This window comes from Zonotrichia albicollis, chromosome 3 (assembly GCF_047830755.1).
Source record: "Zonotrichia albicollis isolate bZonAlb1 chromosome 3, bZonAlb1.hap1, whole genome shotgun sequence".
Classification (NCBI taxonomy): Eukaryota; Metazoa; Chordata; class Aves; order Passeriformes; family Passerellidae; genus Zonotrichia; species Zonotrichia albicollis.
The window spans coordinates 50,046,567-50,068,218 of record NC_133821.1 but is presented as its reverse complement, the minus strand read 5'-3'; the positions used below and the strand labels follow the sequence as shown (position 1 = coordinate 50,068,218).

General features: G+C 35.5%; 1 protein-coding gene across 4 annotated transcripts in view; it reads left to right on the top strand.

Annotated features, from left to right (window-relative positions):
* Positions 1-21,652, top strand: part of PDE10A (phosphodiesterase 10A) — a 162,879-nt gene that overhangs the window by 69,570 nt on the left and 71,657 nt on the right. For all 4 annotated transcript variants that reach the window (XM_026793061.2, XM_005486482.4, XM_074537377.1 and 1 more), the window contains exon 2: positions 2,598-2,726. In XM_026793061.2, coding sequence (XP_026648862.1) covers positions 2,598-2,726 — 129 coding nt within the window. The remainder of the gene's footprint in view (positions 1-2,597; positions 2,727-21,652) is intronic.

The following is a 21,652-nucleotide window of genomic DNA, read 5'->3' as shown; positions in this document are numbered from 1 at the left end:
GTGAAGTTACAATGTGTTATTGTTAGTTTTGGTTGTGAGTTTGTATGTGTGCAGGGTGTGTTTTTTGATGCAGCAATCTAACAATTGGGAGCTGACCAATAAGTTTGCCTTAATCTATGTAGAAAATAGGTTTAAGTCACTCCTTTTTAACTCTGCAAACATAGTTATAAATCTTGTTCTTCTTTCTCCCATCTACAAATCCCACATTGAGAAAGAACATGTGCACAGATACCTTTAGTGAAATAAAGATGGGTAATTTAAAGACTGTTTAGGAATTCTTATATCAGCTCCATCAATTACTTTTCTGTATAAGGTTAAAGCAGAGTTTTTAGCTTTAGGTTGCTGAAGTTGCATAATATCTGGATATTAAACTTGAGACCTGTAGACTGAAGTCTTATTTCAAATTGACATTTTATTGAATTCTGATGTGTCTTTTACAAAGCCCACAATATATAAAGGTCTGGATCAAGAAAAAAATGGTTATTTTCACTGAAGAAACAAATCGATCCTTTCAGAATTCCAGTTGCTAATTTTACAATCTTTTCAGGTCATAGTTTTTTACTAGAAGTAAAAAAGTGTTTCTATCCAGTCTAAAGACAACTTGAAACTAGCAGACATTTTATGACAAGTCTGTTTTGCCCTTTAAGTTCTACAAAACTTTTTTGTGTGGGGAGCTTGAGCACATGAAAAAGAATTGTGCACAAACACATACGCCAGCGCCAGTACAGAAGGCAGAAAAGCCAGTTTGCGCACGGTGCGCAGGGCAGATAAATTTTGATTACATTTTGATGGCTAAATCTTTAAAATGTGGTACTCCTTTAATTTTCTCACTATGAAATTAGAAATACTTTTTTAAGGGTCTACATTTTTCTCATTTGAACAAATTACAGAATTATATTAATAAGCTTAATTTTTTTTTTAGAACATGAGGCAATCCCTGAACTAGCTTTAAAATTATCTTGTTTATTTCACACTTGTACTTCTTTATAGCTTCATTATGATCTAACTCTACAAGCTTTCACCTAAGGTTAAACAATCAACATAGTAGGGTTTTGCTTGTTTTCACCCCACTTGCTGATTATCTACTTGTCTTACTGATTTATGATAGACCTTTTCTTCTTCACTAACAAAATTCAGGATGCTCGATAAGCTGTTATTCAAGTGATTCATGTATGGGGAATTGCCTTAAGTAGCAATGATGTTCTTTGAGGTTATGATATCCAGCAGGAGTTGCACCTCTGGATTAAAAGGAAGGGTAATTTAAAGCAGTTTTGAGCTGTTGGGGGCTGATGTGGGTGAGGGATGTGGTGCAGCTGGTGTGAGGAACGTGGTGTAGGTGGTTGATGCTCTGCAGATGAGAGCTCTTGGTTTGTCTTCTGGTATTGCTTCCTGAAGACTTTCACAGTAAACATTTGTAAGAAATCTTAAATATTCCATCACTGATCAACACTCAAATTGCACTGCACCTCTGTTCATCACGTTCTGATACTGTGCAAAGCACAAAATAGGAGAATTGATCGCATTTTGTACCTCTCTGAAAGAGGTCAGTGTTGTTCAGGGGGAGTTTCTTTTCTGCTGAAGCCTGGCTGCTTTCTGTGGAGAATTTACTATTATATTTAAATATGCAAAACACAAGAGAAGATGGCATATTTACAGTCATTGAAGTGGTTGCTGCTCCTCTTCCCCTCATATCTCATTAGAGTCATTACAGTTGTTGTTACTTCTCTTCCCCTCATATCTCATTAAGGCTTTTGCCCAGGAGTGCCTGTTCCCTCTATGGTAGCCTGGAGCCAAGTCCCTCAGGACAGGCTCTTCCTATTGCTTCCCCCATAGGACAGCCCCAGCACTGCTGGGTTCACCTGCCTGTGGTCAGTCATTTTGTTTGGGAGATTTGCAAAGTGTATAATCAGATTATAATTTTGTGAGTTTGAAAATTTATTTATGAATGTAAGGGATCTGAGATTCTGAATATTTCTTCTTTTTCTGAAATGTTTACTTGAGTTTTCTTTCTATTGCAGATATTATAAATACATTTTATCTGCAATTATTTTCATTTTGATAACTAAGTTATTAAAGCAATGGAAGCGTGCCTGTGAAAACAGTTTATACATCTAAAGTAACTTAAGTAATTCTAGTATTTGAAAATTGCATATGATTTTGGTGTTGCATAATAGTTTGTGTTGATTTTGCTGCCATTTGTTGGTGCTCTGTGAGACATCCCGGCTCACCTTCTTCTATCTCCTTCTAACCAGTTTCTTTATCAATATATCATCCTGCATAGCTTGGAAATAATTTTATAGTCACAACCATAGTCATGAATTCCTACCTGGCTATTTCTCCTGAGTAATGTTTCTGTGTATGCCTTCAGGGGACTTTTTGTACACAGTATCTTGTATGGCTACACTTTGCTTCTTCTATTTTCTACAATGCAGCTCATTTTTTTGACAGGATATTGCTCTCTCTGTCCGATTTAAATTGTCATATATTCCATCAGTATGTTAAACAAAGGGATATTGATTCTTGCTGGTCTCCAGGTATTTTCTTCATATGAGGGAGTTCACACCAATAATGTAATCTATTAATGTTCTCTCTTTCAGGCTTAACAGATGAAAAAGTGAAGGCGTATCTTTCTCTTCACCCCCAGGTACTGGATGAGTTTGTGTCAGAAAGTGTAAGTGCAGAAACTGTGGAAAAATGGCTAAAAAGGAAAAATAACAGACAAGAAGGTAAGTGCTTTTTATTTATTTATTTATTTATTTTATTTATATTTTTTATAAGTGATTAATATTTAGTTTTGAGCAGCTCATGTGAACAGCTTATTTTCAGATTTAAAAACGAAATCTGGTTTTGGTATAACTTGAATATTATAATTTTTGTGTTTAGGTTCTGCTATTTTTGGAGGCAAAATAGGCTAACAATTTTTTAAATATTTTGAGCCTTTTGGTATTTTTATTTTGAAATATGGTGGTATTAATATTGGAAGTTTAGTTTACCCATTTTGAATTGCAAATACTGTCTATCAACCTGTAGTGTCTATTTTGAAAACATTACTTGGTTTTCTTGGATCAAAAATTGGTAAGACTTGAATTAAAATTGTCCAGTATGCCTCAGTAAATTACTGGATATAGCATCTCAAAAGTTCCTACTTACAACATGTAATTAAGTCAAGTTTAGATAAGAATGTTGGCATTGGCATAGACATAACTCAGTGTGTTAAATTCTGGAGGTATTTCTGTTGTGTTGCTTTAGGTAAAATACCTTGCTAAATTGATGCAGAAAACTTTGTTTTGAGCCAGCTTGTGTTGACAATGATCATAAATTTTGTAATGATCTTAAACTGGTTATTGGTGAGATTTTCTGCAAACATAAGATCCATGCAATTCTAACAATGAATTTTAATGTACCAGGTAAAATGCAAAGGAGGAAATTACCAAGAAGGTTAGGGAAGAAACACTGGTTTTGCTCAGTGTCTGATTTCTAAGGTGTTAGGTGTTCTAATGATAATTCTTATTTTAAATAGAGGGGCTATTGTTACTTCCTAGAAGATAGTGTTTTCTGCAGAATTATAAAAAGATAAAAAGATGGTGGACAAGGAATGGAAAAGGCTATATTGAGCTAGATTTTTGGTGGTAATGGCTACATATCATCCTAAAGTGGGAATAATTTTTTGTTGGTTTAAAGAGATTACCCATCTGCAGAATAGAAGTGTATAGCAATAGACGGTTTGCTACTTTCCTCGTAGTTTGCAAACTACAGAACCGCAGGAGGCCTATTGTTATAATCTATAACAGCAATCAGAAAAACAGTGTTATGAATGAGGGGAATAGGTTGTGACAATGCTTTTTGTAAAAGATGATGAAAAATACTTTCATATTGCCAGAAATTTATACTTCTTGTTTTTATGAGCTATGCACATTTAAAAATAATAATTTTATCTAAGGTGCTTGAAATCACTATTGGAAATCACTCCATGTTTGAAACATACTTCATAGTGTAGGTTAAGGATCTTTATGCTAAAAACAAATAAATGCTTTGGAGAATTTTTAGCTTCAAGAATCGTATTTTGCTTAGTGGAATTCATTACCAGTTGCTCAAATTTTCCAATTTTTGGGGAGAAGGCTATAAATGAAAGATAAATTTTTGTGGAAGTCCTCATGAAACTTTTTGTATCAACTGCTAAATTAAAGTGACTGCTGACCATTATCCTAGTGAAGTTTTAATGTGAACAGGTACTACAATGGGATTTGTCTGGTTTTTTTGTATACTTTAAAAATTCTATACTATGGCTAATTTTTCCCAAACTTGTATTCAAAGTGTCAAGCAATAGTTATGCTACCATTAGCATTTAGCTTCATTCTGTTATCATCCTACATGTCTTTCTGCCTTCCCTGCTACTTCCCTTTTGCTGACAGTGATCTTTAAGGCGGCCATAGTTATTACACTAAAGGCAGTCATGCAGATGGGTCTTCTTTAGTGCTGGATTTTAGATAAAAATAAGCATAACCAGATTTAAAACTACACTTGCCAAGTAAAACAGATTAATTTGAATGCATTTTGTTTATAGAATGTACTGGATACCAATGAATTTTGTCTGTGTATTTCTTGTAGAAAGATAAAGCCTATAGTCATATAAAATATTTCTGGTAACAACATATCCTAATCTTTCAGAAAGCAGTATTTCAGGAAAGAAATTTGCTAGATGATTTGCTCATTTCATGCTATGTGTGTGCAAATTCTACTGAGTTATGGTGGCGTTGAGAAACAAGGGGGAGAGGATGGAACTGATCCTTTTGGTGTCAGCACGGATCTGTGGTGACTTGAAGTGACTGTGTAGCTGAAGTCACTTTACATCAGTAGGGGTATAATTTTCCCTCTATCCCTTTTGCTTCAGTCTGGTCTACTTTACAAATGCTCACATCATGTAATGTGATACAGTCGGAAAAGTGAGCTTTGTTTTTATGAGGAAGTTGCCAGGCAGGCAAAAGGCTGTTTGAGGTCTCTGGCTTAGTGTCTGTACTCTTACACGTTGGTGACGCAGAACAGTCATTAACCTATATGCAGAAATTGTGTCCTGCCTGATTTACAGACATCCAGCTGTGTGTACTCTTCAGCCAGAAGTCAGTGGGCTTGCAGCCAGGGTAGTTTATCTGAATTTCATTAGCATGAACTGAAATGTCTGATTTAGACTTAAATGAACCAAAATTTATCTGTGACTGAGATTCACTGAATTAATTGCTGTAAATGGTTTGGGTTTTTTTTAAACCTAGATTATTAAAAAGGAAGGAAATCATTAAATATTACAGTGTTTAAGGTATAACTATATCTCAAAATCTAATGAGTTGAGTTCTCAGTGTGTTAGTTCTTGTATAGGTTGAAATTGATAGATTGAAATCTGGTCATGACAGGTTGATTGTGATGGTAATCTATCTGGAATTACAAGACATTTTTTGCTTTAACTTGTTCATTCCTTTTCCTGGTATATTGGAGAAAAACTTCAAAGGTAGCATTGGAAAGGAATGCTGCTTATGCAGTATTCACTGCAATTTTTTGAACTCTGACTATTTTCTACTGATAAATTACATGTTCAGAACAAACCCAGGCCTTGTATTATTTCATACAGAATTTCCAAACAACTCTATTTGTAATACACAAACACTTCAGTTTTAAATTTTTGCTATCCAGATCATGGCAGAGTAATCAGCCAGAAGGAGGTCTTTTCTTTTCCAGATGCCTAGTTATAGGACTCACCGTACTCATGAGACTTCTTCCATTGTCCTCTTTCATAGCATTCAAGCAAAAGTGGCAGATGATTGTAGCCAGAATCATAATATTAGGAAAGCCTTAAACTCTGCTTCTGGATATATCCTCATCTCCCAACAAATTTATCAGAAAAATATTTATAAATTCCAACCATAATTATATTATTTGAAACTTCACTTCCACGACAATAAGAGGCTAAGCACATTGATTACAAGCCAGACGTGCATCTTTTACACTGTTGATACTGAATGTTGTGGATATCTTTCCTAATCTTTTAAATTACCTCTTATATTAAGAAGAAAGGACAAACTGTACTGACACAGAATTTCTACATGGAAAGCTGCCTATATCACTTAATAGACTCGTCACTTCCCATGGCCCTCATGTTCATCACAGTACATGACCATGTGCTTAATTACTGCTGAATCTGGAAACATTAACAGCTGTGTACATTATTTTTTTCCAGCCAAATTTGCCAAAAAATGTAAAGCTATGTATAGTGGGAACTTAAGGTGCCTTGTCATTGTTAATACAAGTGTAGTTCAGTAATTAATAAATAAAATTTTAAAAAATAATGGAAAGTAGTACATTCAGTACACAATATGACCCAGATTATACCCAAAACTTATCATCTTTTAAGTGCAATTGGCTTACTGCATTTCCAGGAACCTGATATTTCATAATTGACCTGTTAAAAAAAAAAGATGAAGTAATTAGAAATTAGTTGCTTCATATAAGTATGGCATTGCTGTAATGTTTGAACTGTACTAGGCCGCATCATTGACAATAAAGTTTCACATAAGTAATAAAAGTACAAAAAGTTATTTCTGTTGCTGCATTTTCAGGTTTTTAGATATCAGCATGGTGAGCTTTAAATTTGGCTACAGTCGTGTAAGAGACAAAGTAGTGAGTTTTTGAGAGGTGTTGATGTGTGGCTCTATTTAGGGAGCAAGTCTGTACTTAGGTTTTTATTGTTAAGGAATACCAAAGTACATATTTCTGCATTAGATCATAGTTATTCCAATTCCATTGTTTGCTCTTTGAATTATGTTATATATTCCTGCTTTTAAAAGGTAGTGTATAGAGGCATGTTACTTGCAATTCACCTAAGGTTATTAAATAGGTGAAAGGATGGCTGACATGCCTTTCCGTAAGCAGGGAATAGTGTATATAAAAAGATACATGTAAGGAGGATATGTGTCAGTATGTATATGCTAAAGAGATGTCAGCTTGCTGCCAGAATTACAAAGAAAAAAATGAAGCCTATTCTTGGTTTGTCAGTTTCTGAGGACTGTGCCTTTTTGCACTGACTGAGCAGAGATACCTGTTCTGCCGTGCAGGGTAGGAGCTGTAGGGGAAGGATGCCCAGAATCTGGAGACTCTCACTGCTGTGATGCTCCACAGCTTGTTGCAATTCTGACTTCTCCCCAACCTAGGCCAGAGGAACTGATAGGGCAACATGTTAACAACCTCCTTGATTTATAATTAGGGTGTCTTAATATTTCCTTGATGCTGCAGACATGCTGTTTTATTCTGATGCACCCCTGCTGTGCTTATGTTTGCGACATCCAAGCAGGGCTTCTTATTACCAAACCCTACTATTTACATATTTTGATGCCTTTCTTGAATTTTATTTTTTAATTTTCCTCAAAATAAGACAGAAAGAGGTTGTATTTTCCAATTCCAACTGAAAGAATTGCTTGCTGTGTTCTTGCACTTCATTCAGTGTTTGCCAATGGCCAATTTGATGCAAAATGTTGGTCTAGGTGGTCTTGTTGGTCTGAACCAAGGTAACTTATGATACTGACAGGTGCTACTTTCCTGGGATAATATCCAGACTGACAAAATTTGTCTCAATTGTCAATGTTTTTATCAGAAAAATTGCAATAATGTCTGGGGGCTGTGAGGGGGATAGAATGTAAGCAAACAAAGATAGTGCAGAAGGTAATCTCACCCCTGAAGAGTTGCAGCTACACTAATTATCAAAGATTAGGAACAGGCCTGCCCTTAACAGACCACAGCTGTGTCCAAAAAGGATGGGTGTTGTGAAAGAGTGGGTTAGCTGGGTGAGGGGAGAGCTGTAGTTTGTTGGCTGTGGTGTGAAGGAGGAGTCAGTGCTGCCCATGAGAAATCACTGAGAAGGTATGGGAGCTTTGCAATAAGATGACAGCAGGGAACTTTACTATGAAGAACCTCTTTCTCTGTGTATTTTGCACAGTCCTCACTTCCATGGAGATTGACTTTTGGTAGACTTTTGTATGGTCGTTACCATTTCTCATGTGTCTAGAAAGTTTATGTTAGTATCAGTATTTCAGAGGCAGACAGGTGAAGGAACTTCCCAGTTCTGTGGTGGAGCTCTACATAGGAATGCCATTTTAGTCCAGATAATGAAAATGGAATACATGTGTCAGGCATACAGAAGAAGCAAGTATCATGGGAGACTGTTGTATTGTGCCATTGCTTTTAAAATTGGTTTTATTGCTGCATCATTTCCTGAAAGACTCCGTATAATTGTCTGAGGTGAAATGGTATATTTCCTGTGTGACCAGTCCAATTTTTTTTTTTTCTCTTAATCAATTAGAAGAAAATCAGCTTACAAGTTCATCATAAAATCAGCTTATAAGTTATCATTTTGGCTGTGAAAATATTGAGAAGGAGTTAATGAAAAAGTTGTCCCTGTTATGTTGTTAGTCTGTTTTTTTGGACAGAAAATGTTAAAAGATATTTAGGTAAGAAAGAATAGGATTTTTTAAAAGTATTGATAGTACAGAATTACTAAGCAGTGGCCTCTTGGTAGGTAATACTGAGGTCTTGAATGATGATGAAGTCTTTTGTTCAACAATACAAAAATCGAATGGTACATTTTTTTCTTTTAATTTGCTGAACAGTGTGGGAGTTTACTGTCTGGTTGTTTTGAGGATTTTTTTGAGTGGGTCAGGTGAAGGAGGTGATTTTTCTGTTTTTCTGGACTTCTGCATATTTAGAATTGTTTAGTTGGTCAGAGATTTGCAGAGGGTAATCCTTTAATGACGATACGTTTGGTCTTAGGAAGTAGACGTCATTGCTTGGTCTGAGTTCCCTCTTGAACTAATTATGTTAATCACATTATATCTAGAGCAATTATTCTCGACATGTACTTATACTAATGTTTGTTGTGTCTTTGTTAAGTTTGTATTAGGAGTGTTTATGTTTTTTCTGTCTGCTCAAAACCACTGTTTCTCCTTACTTCTAAGCCTGGCTTCACAGAATCATTTTCTGTGCAGTACTGGTAGTCATATTAGAAAAGAAAAAGATGTTCACTTTTGTAATTTCTCAATTTTTTTGTAAATTAGGGCTTGGTGCTTGTTTTATTATCACACTGAGAAATAATTTTTTCACTTTTCTTGTGGTGTCTCTTCAGTTTGCATTTTGAACATTTCTAGATGATCAATATCCTTCTAGAGTGGGCAGTATAAGAGAGATAGTATTTCAATAATGGGTTAATTAACATTATGTGCAATACAAAACCATTTTCCTCCTGTGCAAGGCAGTTCTTCTGAATATTGTCTGGCCCTGTTGTTCTTTGTTTTCAGATTGTTTCTCTCCTGTAAACTAATTTTTGGTTTTAGAGTAAAAATAATCAAGTCAACAAGAGAAAAAAAAAATCTCAGTAATTGGTGGAGAGGATCCATTCTGCTGATGTGTGTGGAGACTGTATACCCACGTAGCCAACACTTTTTAATAATGATTATTTATGTCAATGTCAGCTAACCTGTTTTACCTGCATTGAAATGGAGTAGGAATGTTCCCATGGTCTGTAAGCTGAGAAAGAAAGAAAGAAAGAAATAACAAGGGAATAGTCATTAACTTTTATGGGACTTTTAAATCCAAGTATAGACGTATTAATTTGATTAATCTTGGCTAGACAAGACCTGTAATCAAAGATTGACCAATAAGGATAAAAAGACAAAATGTGAAATAATTACAGATGTCAGCATTGCTTGTTCTGTCCATTAAATGAGACTTACATCTTTGAGGAAAGAGAAGTATGCAGTCGCACAGCGTGATAGTCTGTTGCACCACATGTGCACAAAGAAAGAATATTTATTCATGGATGTTCTGTATGCAAGTAGTGAAAACTCAGTTCAGCAAAGTTCTCAATGTCTTAGCCATATATTATATATGTATAGAAATTCTGCATCTCTTTTGTATTGCAGGAAGTACAGGAAGCCCTGAGGATGAATGAAAATTCATCTTGGAGATGTCTAGTTGGATATAAATGTTAATGCCATGCTCTAAATGGATGTTTTTCATGTTTCCGTGGGCAGAAGCAATTAATGATATTTGACTTAACCTCATATTGGCTATTAGTGAGGATTTTCAGCAGAAATTTTACTTTTGAAACTGCTCTAATGTCTTAAGGCTTTGAAATCAGGTTGCATACATAGAACAGTAAATCACACATAGTACAGCCTTACTGAAGACCAAAAAATTTTCAGCGTGTGGTTCTGTAGTGATTTAGCTAATCATGATGGTGATTCAGTTACTTTATCTTTTAAAATATCTATGATGAGATGGAATTTTAATCCAGTTCTCCTGTGTTTATCCGATCATATTTAGTGCAGCTAATCTAAAGTGTGTACTTTTCATGGTGAGTCATAGATACTCCCCTTATTTGTCCTAGTGGCCAGTGGTAGATCAAGTTCTTTGTCCGAAAATTACTACTTCATACTCTTCGTCCTGGCAATGAAATAAATCCTGTCAAATATCTTTCAACTAGACTATAATAAACTGATTTTGGTTTTTTTTTTTGTTTTTATTTTTTTGCATGTTTTATGAACGAAAGTTAAATTATATTGCCACATCATTAAGCAAAAGGAAGGCCTAAGTATGATTTCATTTCCATCGATTTACTTCTATACATTCCCTGATTGCTCCTTCAGGAGATTATACTCGTTTAAATATATTGTAGGAGGAATACATGTGTTACACAGAAATGAACACTGATACCTCTGCTAAGCTGACACTGAGTTTTGTTTGTGTAACAAATATTATTCAAATACTTTGAAGGTGTCATTAAGCATGTAGACAGAAATGATGTGGTTCAAACATGTACTCACATTTCAGACACTAAAAAATCCAAAAACAAGCAAAACCACAAAATTTTGAGATGAACTCTTTTCAATGACCTTGAAAGATACAAGTATTGTACAGAAAAATCCAGATATTTGAGAAAAAATCCTCCTGAAGATTATTGAGGTTCTAAGAAATTGGAAGTGAACTATGGAATTCCTAGACAATTTTCACTACAGAGGACTTCAGTATTCTGAGAGGAATTTTTATTTTCATAAGCTCTCTGAAAAAATGGATGCATACTAGGATAGTAAAACTGCATTTGTCCTGAAAATTAAATCCAGATGCATAGAAATTGAAAAGAATCTCATGAAGTGTCAGATTAAAAAAAAGGTTTGGTTGATCTTTGCCTCTGAGGCCTAGTTGCATGGCATGCAACATCTATGAGGCCAAACTGCTTTTTCTTCACACTCAAATATGATCTTGCATCCAAGTTACCATCTGGAGTAGTCCTGGCAGGTGTTTGTCCTCTCATCTGATCCCAAATATTGTTTTGGGAAAGTGCAGATTGGCAAGATCCACATGCTTTGAGTGCAAAGTTAATCAGGACCTGGTGATATTAGAGTCCTAATTCTACATTACTAATTGCAGCCCTAATTCCTCCATTACTTTAGGCCTAGACTGAATTAGCTATTGCAGCTCAAAGAGAAATGCTAGGATTACAGTGGAAAAATCTGCCATTAGAGCTTGGGAACAGAGAGCTTAGCCAGATGCAAGCAAACAGGAAGCATTATTAGGTCACTGTGGAAATTTGAGGTTAATTTGAAGTTCAGATGCTCTGTACAGGTAATACCACCTCCTCAGGATTCATAAAAGAGCAAAGGTAACTAGATGTGTAGATGTCTTTAATCTGTATTCCTAGAAGTCCAAAAAACAAGGAAGAAAGCAAGTATTTTTTTTTTATGTGGATCTCTTTGTTGATACAATATATGTGATAAGCTAACAGTCTCATCAGCACAGCAGAGGGGAACAATGAACTATTTGACTAGCATCATGTGAGGCTTGGAGGAACCACTTCACTTGACTTAACAATGGTGAATAAACCTGGATAACAGTCCACTGAGTTTAATTGTGTTTAGTTATTTTAATTCTTTGGGCAGTTTGAGCAAAATGTCTGACTGTCAATTATGGAAGAGGTTGTGTATGGTCATTTTCTCTAGTTCTAAGGGGAATGGCTCTTTTTTTCCCCTGTAGAACACTTAAAGCTCAGATGTAAGGAGGTTTTGCAGGAAATTATAATGGGTTATACAACCAGTGTCAGTTGGTGTTGAGCCAATGATAAGTCTGAATTTTACTTGAAGGATATGTCTTGTTTAAGCATCAGGATGGAAAAGCTAAAAAAGAATTGATTGCCTAATTAGGTTAAAGAACAATTTCTTCTCAGAAGAATTGTTTCTGATTTTTATAAATTCTGTGAAGACATTTACATCTGCTTATCTAACTATATGACATTTGAGGATGCTTAGTTACTATCCATAGATCCTGTGTCCTTTTGTAGGAAGTTTGTTATTGTGGAAGGAGTTAACAAGGTCAGAATTTCTTGCACTGACTAGCTCATCTAGTTCAATTCAGCCACAAAAAGACCCCCAATTCTTATAGTGATATTATCTCTTTATAAAGCCTTACTTGCTTATTGTCTTTACACTATGATGACTTCTGTGGTGCTGCAACCAAACAGAAAGGGATTTTTTTATGCTGCAAAAGACCTGAACTCTAGCAGAAGTTTGATAATTATGACTGTAGTGATGAAGACAGTTGACAGATTTACCTTTTCCATAACAGAAGAATGAAGGGCACCCTGCAAAACAAATTGACTACAGATTTGAAACAACAGGATGTCCTTTTTCACACAACCCATGCCTAAATTATGAACCCATTAGCATAATATATTTGAGATGTTAAAAATGTAAATGGGTTCAAAAAGTGATTAGACACATTCCGAAGAAGAAATACTTCATCAAGAGCTGTTACATTCTATGATCCTGATGCAGCCTCCAGCTGAGAAAATTCATAAGCATCTGATTGCTCTGAGGACATACTGGAGTAAGTATACTCTGTACATCTGTAGTCTGTGTTTTCTCTCCTTTTCATACAGGGTAAATTCTTCATGCTCTTTTCCTATTTCCTTTCTAAATGAGCTGTTACTAGCTGTTGTCATAGGCTACTCGAGTAGCCTATGACAACAGCTAGTTGTCATAGAACTCGAGTAGATGGACTTTTGGTCCAGCAGAATAGGGTCACTATTGTCTGTCATTATGCTTCTCTGGGATTTATGTACCACCCGTTGTTAGAATTGTGAGTCAGATTGTCTTAACTCATTTGAATATGCTGGAAAAGAAACTGGGTTCTTATAGCACATTGTTTATGGATCTTCTTAGATAAGCTGCAAGAGGTCTCTTCAGTTATAACAATAAGGCATCTTTGAAACTCTTTGGAGACAGCACCTTATTCAGACTTATGTTAGCTGCAGTACTGAGGTAAATTGTTTTGTTCTTTCTGTCAACCTGCAGTATGCAGAGATACCCATAAGTGATGATCTTTGGCTACAGAAAAAAAGGTTTCTCTAGTTGAAATTGCTGAGTAACAGTGATTAAGAGATTTTCTCACATTTCGTTTTTTAATGTGAAGGTAGAATGTTTTGTCTGTTTTATTGTTTGTTCATGTAGCAGGAGGGAGCTCTTTCACAGGGTGCTTGGTCCTTATCCTAACGTGCTGGTTTAATTTCATCTGTCGTTAAGTATAGGGAGTGAAAGGGAAAGAAAAAAAAGATGATGGTATTGATGAGCAACAAGGATTAGGAAATTAATAAGACACAATTCCATAATAGGTGTGGGAGGAGAAATGCCTGTGAATTTTTGAAGAGTTTATAGCAATTGGGCATAACTGACATCAGGTTTTGGTGACTGGAGTGGGGAGATGGCAACAAACTTGTTACATTTATACTAATTCAGTCCAAGAGGGTTCATTGTGAACACTTGGAAATATCTTCACGAAGCGCATTAGGTATTTGTATAGCAACAAAGAGATGTTTATTCTGGGGGACTTGCTAGGTTGTGATTTTTGGATTTACAGTAAACACTCAGGGAGACTTGTCAAAACAACTTTTTAAGCTAGTAAGTACCCAGTGACCCTTCTTTTTAAATCAGAGTTGTCATGATCCACACAGTGAGTGCCCTTTTGGAAGAGGCGGTTATTTCAAATGGAATTTTAAATTATGAGAATGTGCTTTTTTGGCATTGTGTTACCTAGGAAGCCATGTCATTGTGTCACCTGCTGGTTTGCCATCATATGTTTCATGGTCAATCATAAATGTCCTTGAAGAATAATCTTAGTTCTCCCTATTGTTTATTACTCTTCTTAAACAAAATTTTAGTTTTACAGATAATTGTTTTTACAAATGTTTGCTATTACCAGGTTGTGTTTTACAACTGTTCTCTGGCCAAAACAATTTTTAGAGAAAGTAACTGTCATCTCCCCACTTACCAATATGATTGTATTAAAAAAAAAAAATTATTTCTGAGGAGTAAACAGTGGCCATAAATCTCTGATACATTTCAGTGTTTGAGGTGGCAGCCAACTGTATATACCAAGTACAGTAAATATATAGATATTCATCCAAGTACAGAGAAAAGGGCGCCATATAATAGAGGAAAATGGCATTTGCAAGTATTTTCTTGTGTTCTGAGAGGGTCTTTTCCTTCATCAAAAACTCTTTGTTGCATTGATTAATAAAAGTTATCAAATTTTGAATCAACACAATTTGAGCATTATAGAGAAACAATTTTGGCTCTTCAAAATTCACAGTAGGTGTCACAGAACAATATTGTAGAGTCACAAAAACATAGGAAATAACAGAAAGACTGTCATTTGTCATGGTCCAGTCCAGCATCTTTTAGTGACCATTTTTAGATCTAAACACTGAGTGAGCTATTGGCTCATGTTGGCAGTTTTGTACTTCACAAATAGGTCTTTGTGATTGGAGAATGCACAGGCTCAAATTCTAGAATAAATACTAAGACTGTATGTTTCTACACAGTCAGATTTATTTAAACATCGCCAAGATCGCCCTTTTTCATAGGGACATAAACAAGATTGTTTTAAACACACTTTGCAGAAACTCACCAAAACGAAGATGTTTTTCTGGATAGTATAGGTGATTTGAATGTTTTCTTTGCAGTGTGACAATGGCAATGCAGTTTCTGTTCACAAATGTGGGTAACTTATTATAATTTGGAATTCAGCATTTTTTAGTTTATCTAGCTGTCCATCAGCTGCATGTGGAGATGCTTCTGGAGCATTTTCTAGGAAAATACAAGTACTGAGAGAATCTAGCAATATTTCTGAGGACAGCTTAAAAAAATTAATTGACTGGGTTTCTGATTGTTAGCAGTGCCAAAATAGTTATTTTAATAGAAACAATGAAAGGAATAAAACTACATACACAGAATTCTCAGGAATAAATGTCATGTTGGAAGTTCAGCTTGTTTCTTTTCCTTTTTCTTCTTGTGAATCTACTTAAAGGGAGAGAATATTTGATTTAGATTTTCTTCATTCTTAATAAATGTGTATAAGATCTTGGATACTACTGGAGCTAAAATAATTGTTTTCCTTTACTTTTGTGGCACATCCTAAAGTAAAAAATTATTTCAAATAGTACTATATTTTCCCTGGAAGTTTTCACAGCTCCACAATTAATTAGCTGAGTTTTTGAAGAGCTCTCTCTTCTACAGACTTAAGAAATTATTGGCTTTTTCTGAGTGATTGTCTTTATGTAGAACTTCAGGCACTGAAGTGACACTCAGTGTCATCTATTAATCTTTGTACCTTATTTTCCTTTTGATAAGTAGGCAGAATGAAGCCCGGTGTTACTAAATTTTCTCTACCTCTCTAGGCTTATAATTTTTAAATATATATTAATACATTTCTTAATTCTAGGACTGTTAGGAGTGGCACAGTTTTGCTCGGTTTTCATTCCAAGGTCTGCCATTTCTTTTTACATGTTACAGTAATGGAATGATTTTCCTTGGTCTCAAGGTTCTCTCTGTCTCATGTTATGTCCAAATCCCTCCGGTATGGTTATCTCTTACTACTCTTTCTGAAGATGGATTTTCTTAAAGAGTGCAGAAACAGAAGCAATTTTTGTACAGTAATTAGGGGAGATTTGTGTCAGAGACAGGAAGTCAGGAGCTTTCTGACTTCATAAAACTTTGGTGAATTCTGATTCCACTTTTACCTCTTAGGGCAGGAGCTCTTAATAAATATTTTTTTCTGACTGTTTTCATATCCTTGAGGCTTCATTTGTGCACCTCAAAAGGTTAATGAAAACCTTTGCTGTGGTAAGTGACAAGCTCACACATTTTAATAAGGAGAATAAAGTAAAAGAAGGACAGGCATTTTTTCATTCTTACCAGGACCTCTTTTTGGACATTTGCATCAGATATCGCCTTTGGTTTTGAAAATGTTTTTAAAACGTGTCCGGGATCCAAGCCTAGAGGAGGAATCAGAGGAAACTGGCTTGGTAACACTTAAGGAAACAGATTAGGAATCAGGAGAAAGTACTGAATTTCTGTTCTGACTTCTCAGTAATCATGTTATCTCAGTCTGACCTTTGCTTTGAAAGTACCTCAGATCATTTGCAAGAGATTGTATTTAGTTAAATGTATTTCATTTGACGTATTTAATCTTTGCAAATTTTCCTTTTAGTGGTTGCGCAAAGTCTATGTTGAGTTCCAGATACCAGCATCTATATACACGGGAAAAATCCACAAAGCTGCAGTTTGTTTTGTTAATTTTAATAGAAAGGCCTGGGTAAATGCAAAAGCAGAATGTATTTTTTCCATAGAAAAGATATCTGGAAATCCTTATGACCAGTTGAAATGCTGCAGAAAAATACATGCAGAACAGTGGTGCCTTTCTTGGAGCTGATGATACAAAGTACTTGTTGTTTTGCTCCTAAAACACATCTAAAGATTAAGTCCCTGTGACTGTCTAAAAAGTTACTCTATGTAAAAAATAGGTTTAAAAAAATTGTCAGTACCTAAGTATTTGCTCCTGCCTTTCATACTGAGCTTGTATCAGAAGAACCCTCCAAACTTGCTTGTAAATCCTCATCTTACTGAGTTCTTGAACAAATAAAGAATCTTACAAATTTTCTCACTACTAGTTTCAGCATTTACTAGAAAATTACTGCTCTGAAGATTAGTGTTTTAAAGATACTGTGGCATAATACATGAAAAACTGAGCTGCTCTGTCAGTAGAGAAGCTTAGAAAACAGCTTACCTGCTTATCCCATTACAGCTTACTCATGCTTTTTGTAAACATCCTTGGCAACATTCCCAGTCAAGATAGGGATATGAAGTGGCTTTATCAAGTGGTTTCCTTCTTTCCCTTATGTACTGAAAGGAGAGCCCTTTGGGGAAGCATAGGACGGATGAGAAAAGGACAAAAGCAAGACTAGATGTGTGTAGGCTACGGAAAGGAGGAGCGGATTGTGTAATCTCTTGGTGATGGCAGGCTGAGACACTCACCCTTTTCAACTAATTAGCACCCCATAGATGCAAACAAATATGTAGTATTTTTTCCTAATTTTTTTTCTTGCTGTTTTCCATTCCTGTGATGCTACAGGTCCTGGATTTCTTTGGGCTTAAAGAAAACCTAATTTCTTGGATATAAAAAGTTGCATTTTAATTAATAATTCCTGTTTATAATATTATAGCTGTCAACTTAAACCAGCATGCTAGAGTAGGTTTCTAGAAGAATGCACGCAGTTATATACTTGTTTTATGTTTGTGGGAAATCCTTTTATGCATCAAATTAAAGGACACTTGCTAAATTATGTATAGAAAAAGAGGTAAGTTTAGTGACTGGTAATATTTTAAATAAGAACTTTTTAAGTACTTAATAAGGGTTTTTGCTTGTTTTCATAATTGCAAAGTAATGTTAAGTAGGAGAACACAGGATTCCATCATTAAAAATTTTCTGAATATTTAATTTGCTGTGTTTTCTGTGGATCAAATTATGTGCAGTAGGATTATGACTAGCATTGATCAACTGATAGACTAAATTGAAAGACTGTTTTCCTTTATTTTTGCACTCTAAACTACCTCCCAATATATTGCCAAAAAGAATGTGTCTTTGGGGACATAACTCCGTCTGCACCACACAACTGGCTGCCAAGTCTTTCCACTGGAAAGCCAGCCATTATTTTCTACTCTCTGCTGCACAGTAGTGTGCATCCGCCCATTTACAGCACTGAGCCTAGCTTTTTATTTTATGCTAATATTTGTATTTGATATTCATAGGAATAAATTTTCTCTAGCCTTGTAGGTCATATTTCTCCCAAAACTGAAATATAATAGGTCCTGTTTTTTTCAAATGTTTTTGAAAAAGTTGTAGTCTCTAGCAATGAGTTTTTCTTGGACCCGAACACATTTTTACCCTGTCATTGATTTTGTAGGCACACCTTATCCAATTTCATTGCCGTACTACAGTCAGCGTGGAAAAAAAAAAGTAAATTAGGGAGTAGGTTTGGATTCTTCCAGTATATCTGGAATTGTAATGGAAAAGAAAGTATTAAAGTCAATAATACTGTCGAAATCAGTTACTGGAATCACAGGCATCTTTTAGAACAAGGTTAGGGAATCTGTCATGCTGTCAAAGCACGTTTCTCTCCATGCTTGTTTTCTACTTGAGATTTGGCTAAATAATTCAAAACTAGGAGGCTGAAGATAATTTTCAATCTTAATGTCCTTCCTCTTTACCTGTTCCTAAAATATTATCATCTAAATATTCAATCCTAAATCATTTAGATGCAGGATGGACCAAAAGAAAGGTTATACTCAGACGTATGGCTTAGTAGTGTTTGTCTTGATTGTTAAGAAGTATTTCAAGATTTGAAGAGAATAGTGTGAATTCTTACATAAACCTTTCTCTGCGTGCTCTACAGGTGCCTAAAACATATTAGAGTTTCTTACTTATTCCAGTCCTGTGCAAAAGGAAACTAATAAATAGAAATGAATGTTGATGGGATCATCATGTTCTTTGACTGGAAGAACCCATTAAATCTGGACACCACTGCAACGACTGCATTTTACTAAAGAGGATGTGTCCATGTTTCCAGCCTGAAGGAAGCTGTAACTGCACTTTGTTTTATTAAATATTAAGCTATTATGTATGAATGAACTTGTCATGTTAAAAAACTTAAGTAACAATCCTCTTAGCAATGACAACTTTCAATGCTTCCTTGAAAGTCTTAGGATTCTCAGGCTCCTTTAGTTGGTCTTGAATAGCCCAGTCATTAGGAAACAATGTCAATGAATCCTGTCAGGCCAAGTGATGCTCACTCAGGCCAGAACTGTCTTGTTCCCAGGAAATAACTCTGTGGTTGATTTAAGCCTGCACTGTCTGCCCTCAGCTTCCATCCCTGGGTGTGTATATCCAGCCTTTCCCATGCACTGGTCGTTTTGCTTATGTAATTGTAGATTATATCTATGGCTCAGCCACAGCTGTAAACTGCCTCAAGGCAGTGGGGAGAGCACAGAGGTGGCAGTTCAGGCTCAAAGTGGTTTCTGCTGGTGTGGACCTGCACCTTGAAAATCCTTTCTAGATAGTTTAATCTCTTCTGGAAAAGAGTTTCAGATATTCTGATCTGAGATGGCATCAGTGTGATCGGATTTAGTAATAGACAAACATCGACAAAACACTGGATATGGTTTAGGTAATAGAATCCCAGAATGGTTTGGTTTAGAAGGAGCCTTAAAGATCATCTAGTTCTAAGCCCTCTGCTGTGGGCAGGGACACCTTTCACCAAACCATTCTGGGATTCTATTACCTAAACCATATCCAGTGTTTTGTCGATGTTTGTCTATTACTAAAGATTTGTGCTTTGAAATTGTACATGTCCCTTTTTGAGTCATTTTCCATGCAGGTATCAAAGCAAGGACTTTCCAAGAATGACGTGCTAGACTGAGTAAAATAAGCACAGAGAGGACGGGTGCTTAAATGAGTTAAACATTAACACAGATTGTACTAATAAAAGTTGCAGAGAGAAGTGGTGTGCATTTGAATAAATCTGCACATATGGGAGCTGGTATATATTAATTTGGAGTGAAAGTTGAATTTTCAGTTTGTTAGCTATGTCTTTTTATAGTAAATCGATCTTGGCACATTTTGAAGATGACAGGAATTTGCATCTTATTCAAGTTAATTAGAATCCTAGCAGACACCACTTTACCAAGTCAAGACATTGCTGTGTCTGGAGGAAAGACAATAGAAAGTAAGGCAATCAGTTACAAATGAGTGATTCCAAAGTGAATTCAGTGTAGGCTAAGAATTCAAAATAGTGGAGAGAAGTGTGGGTAAAGAAACTCAGGTATCAAATAAGCCAGTGTGGCACAGCATTTAAAAGCATTGACCTATGTGCTAGATGAATTTGGTTGGCCTTTTGTTCATTTCCTAAGAATATCACCTCAGAGAATAACATTTTTGTGTGCATTACTTCTGGAGCCATTTTATTCTTACTTATTGTGCATCATAGTATAAATTTTATATATGCATTTAAAGAAAAGCAAATGTAACAGGCTTTTTCCCTTTCAGCTGTCTTAGAGACTGTCAAACTTGAAGTCCTTTTTATAGAATTCAGGCTCAGAATGCATGGAGTAACTTGGAAGTGACCCTGGAAAATAAATTATTGTTTTATAGAGCTTTATTCTGCATTTCTTTTGTGCTTTTGTTTTATTTGGCATAATTGTTTTTGTATACTAACTCATAAATGTGATTTTATAACCCTCATTGGTACTTTTATGCTATTTTGAATCCAGCAGCTTTATTTGCAATATTGCTGTCTTTTTTTGTATAGTTAGTGTTGTCTAATGAACTTATAAATACTTCACTCTACTAGAATTTTAATAATGCCATCTGTTCACTTGATGGAAAATGGCAAAGCACACTGAAGCGACTACCTTTTTTTTTTTCTTCTTGACAGCTGTATTTTTAAAGCTTATGATTTAAGTTTCCAGCATTCTTTTTTCATTAACAGTAGCAGTGAACAATATTGGAAACAAAAGGATTTTTTTTGTGCAAATCTTACCTTGTGACTTGTGTCTGGCTTTCTTTAGATGCAGTTTGAGTTTTTTTGATCTGTGTAAACAGCAAGTTTGTTGTTTTTTTTTTTTTTTTACTGAATCTCGTTTTCCATCATGGCAGAAAGTAAAATAATCCTAGAGAGGTCATCACTGTTGGTAGCATCTGACGTCTTTGTCCAAGCTGCTTGCTCTTCCTGGCATCTTTGTCCCTCTCTCCTTGCACGTCCTCCTTTTGAAACTATTTTGAAAGTCTTTTGGTCTTCTTTGGGGTTTCAGTGTTGCTTTATTTAATTATGTTAATGTTTGTGTTTTGAACTGCCAGAGTATTATGTAGTTATTAGGCTGTTCCCTTTGGTGTAATGTTTGGTGACGTAATCTCACTCCTGCAGTTAGTTGTCAAAACAAGTGGCCTGATGTCTAGAAATGGTCAGGTCCCCTGGCAGCTTCTGAGGGAGTCTGTGCTGCATGTGAAAATTGGGTGGCCTTGTATGTATGCCTGAGTAGATGTCAGACCCAAATATGTTAATTAACACAGCTCTGGTGTTTCTGAACTGTGGTAGGTAGATGTAGTATATAAAGAAGTGTCTAAGAAGCAGTTGTATCACAGGATTTGTTTTTCCAAATTCCTCATCTAAGTAGTTGTGTGACGCTTGCTTACGTAAGGAACTCGTGTTAGTGTTGACAGAGCTCTGTGGCAG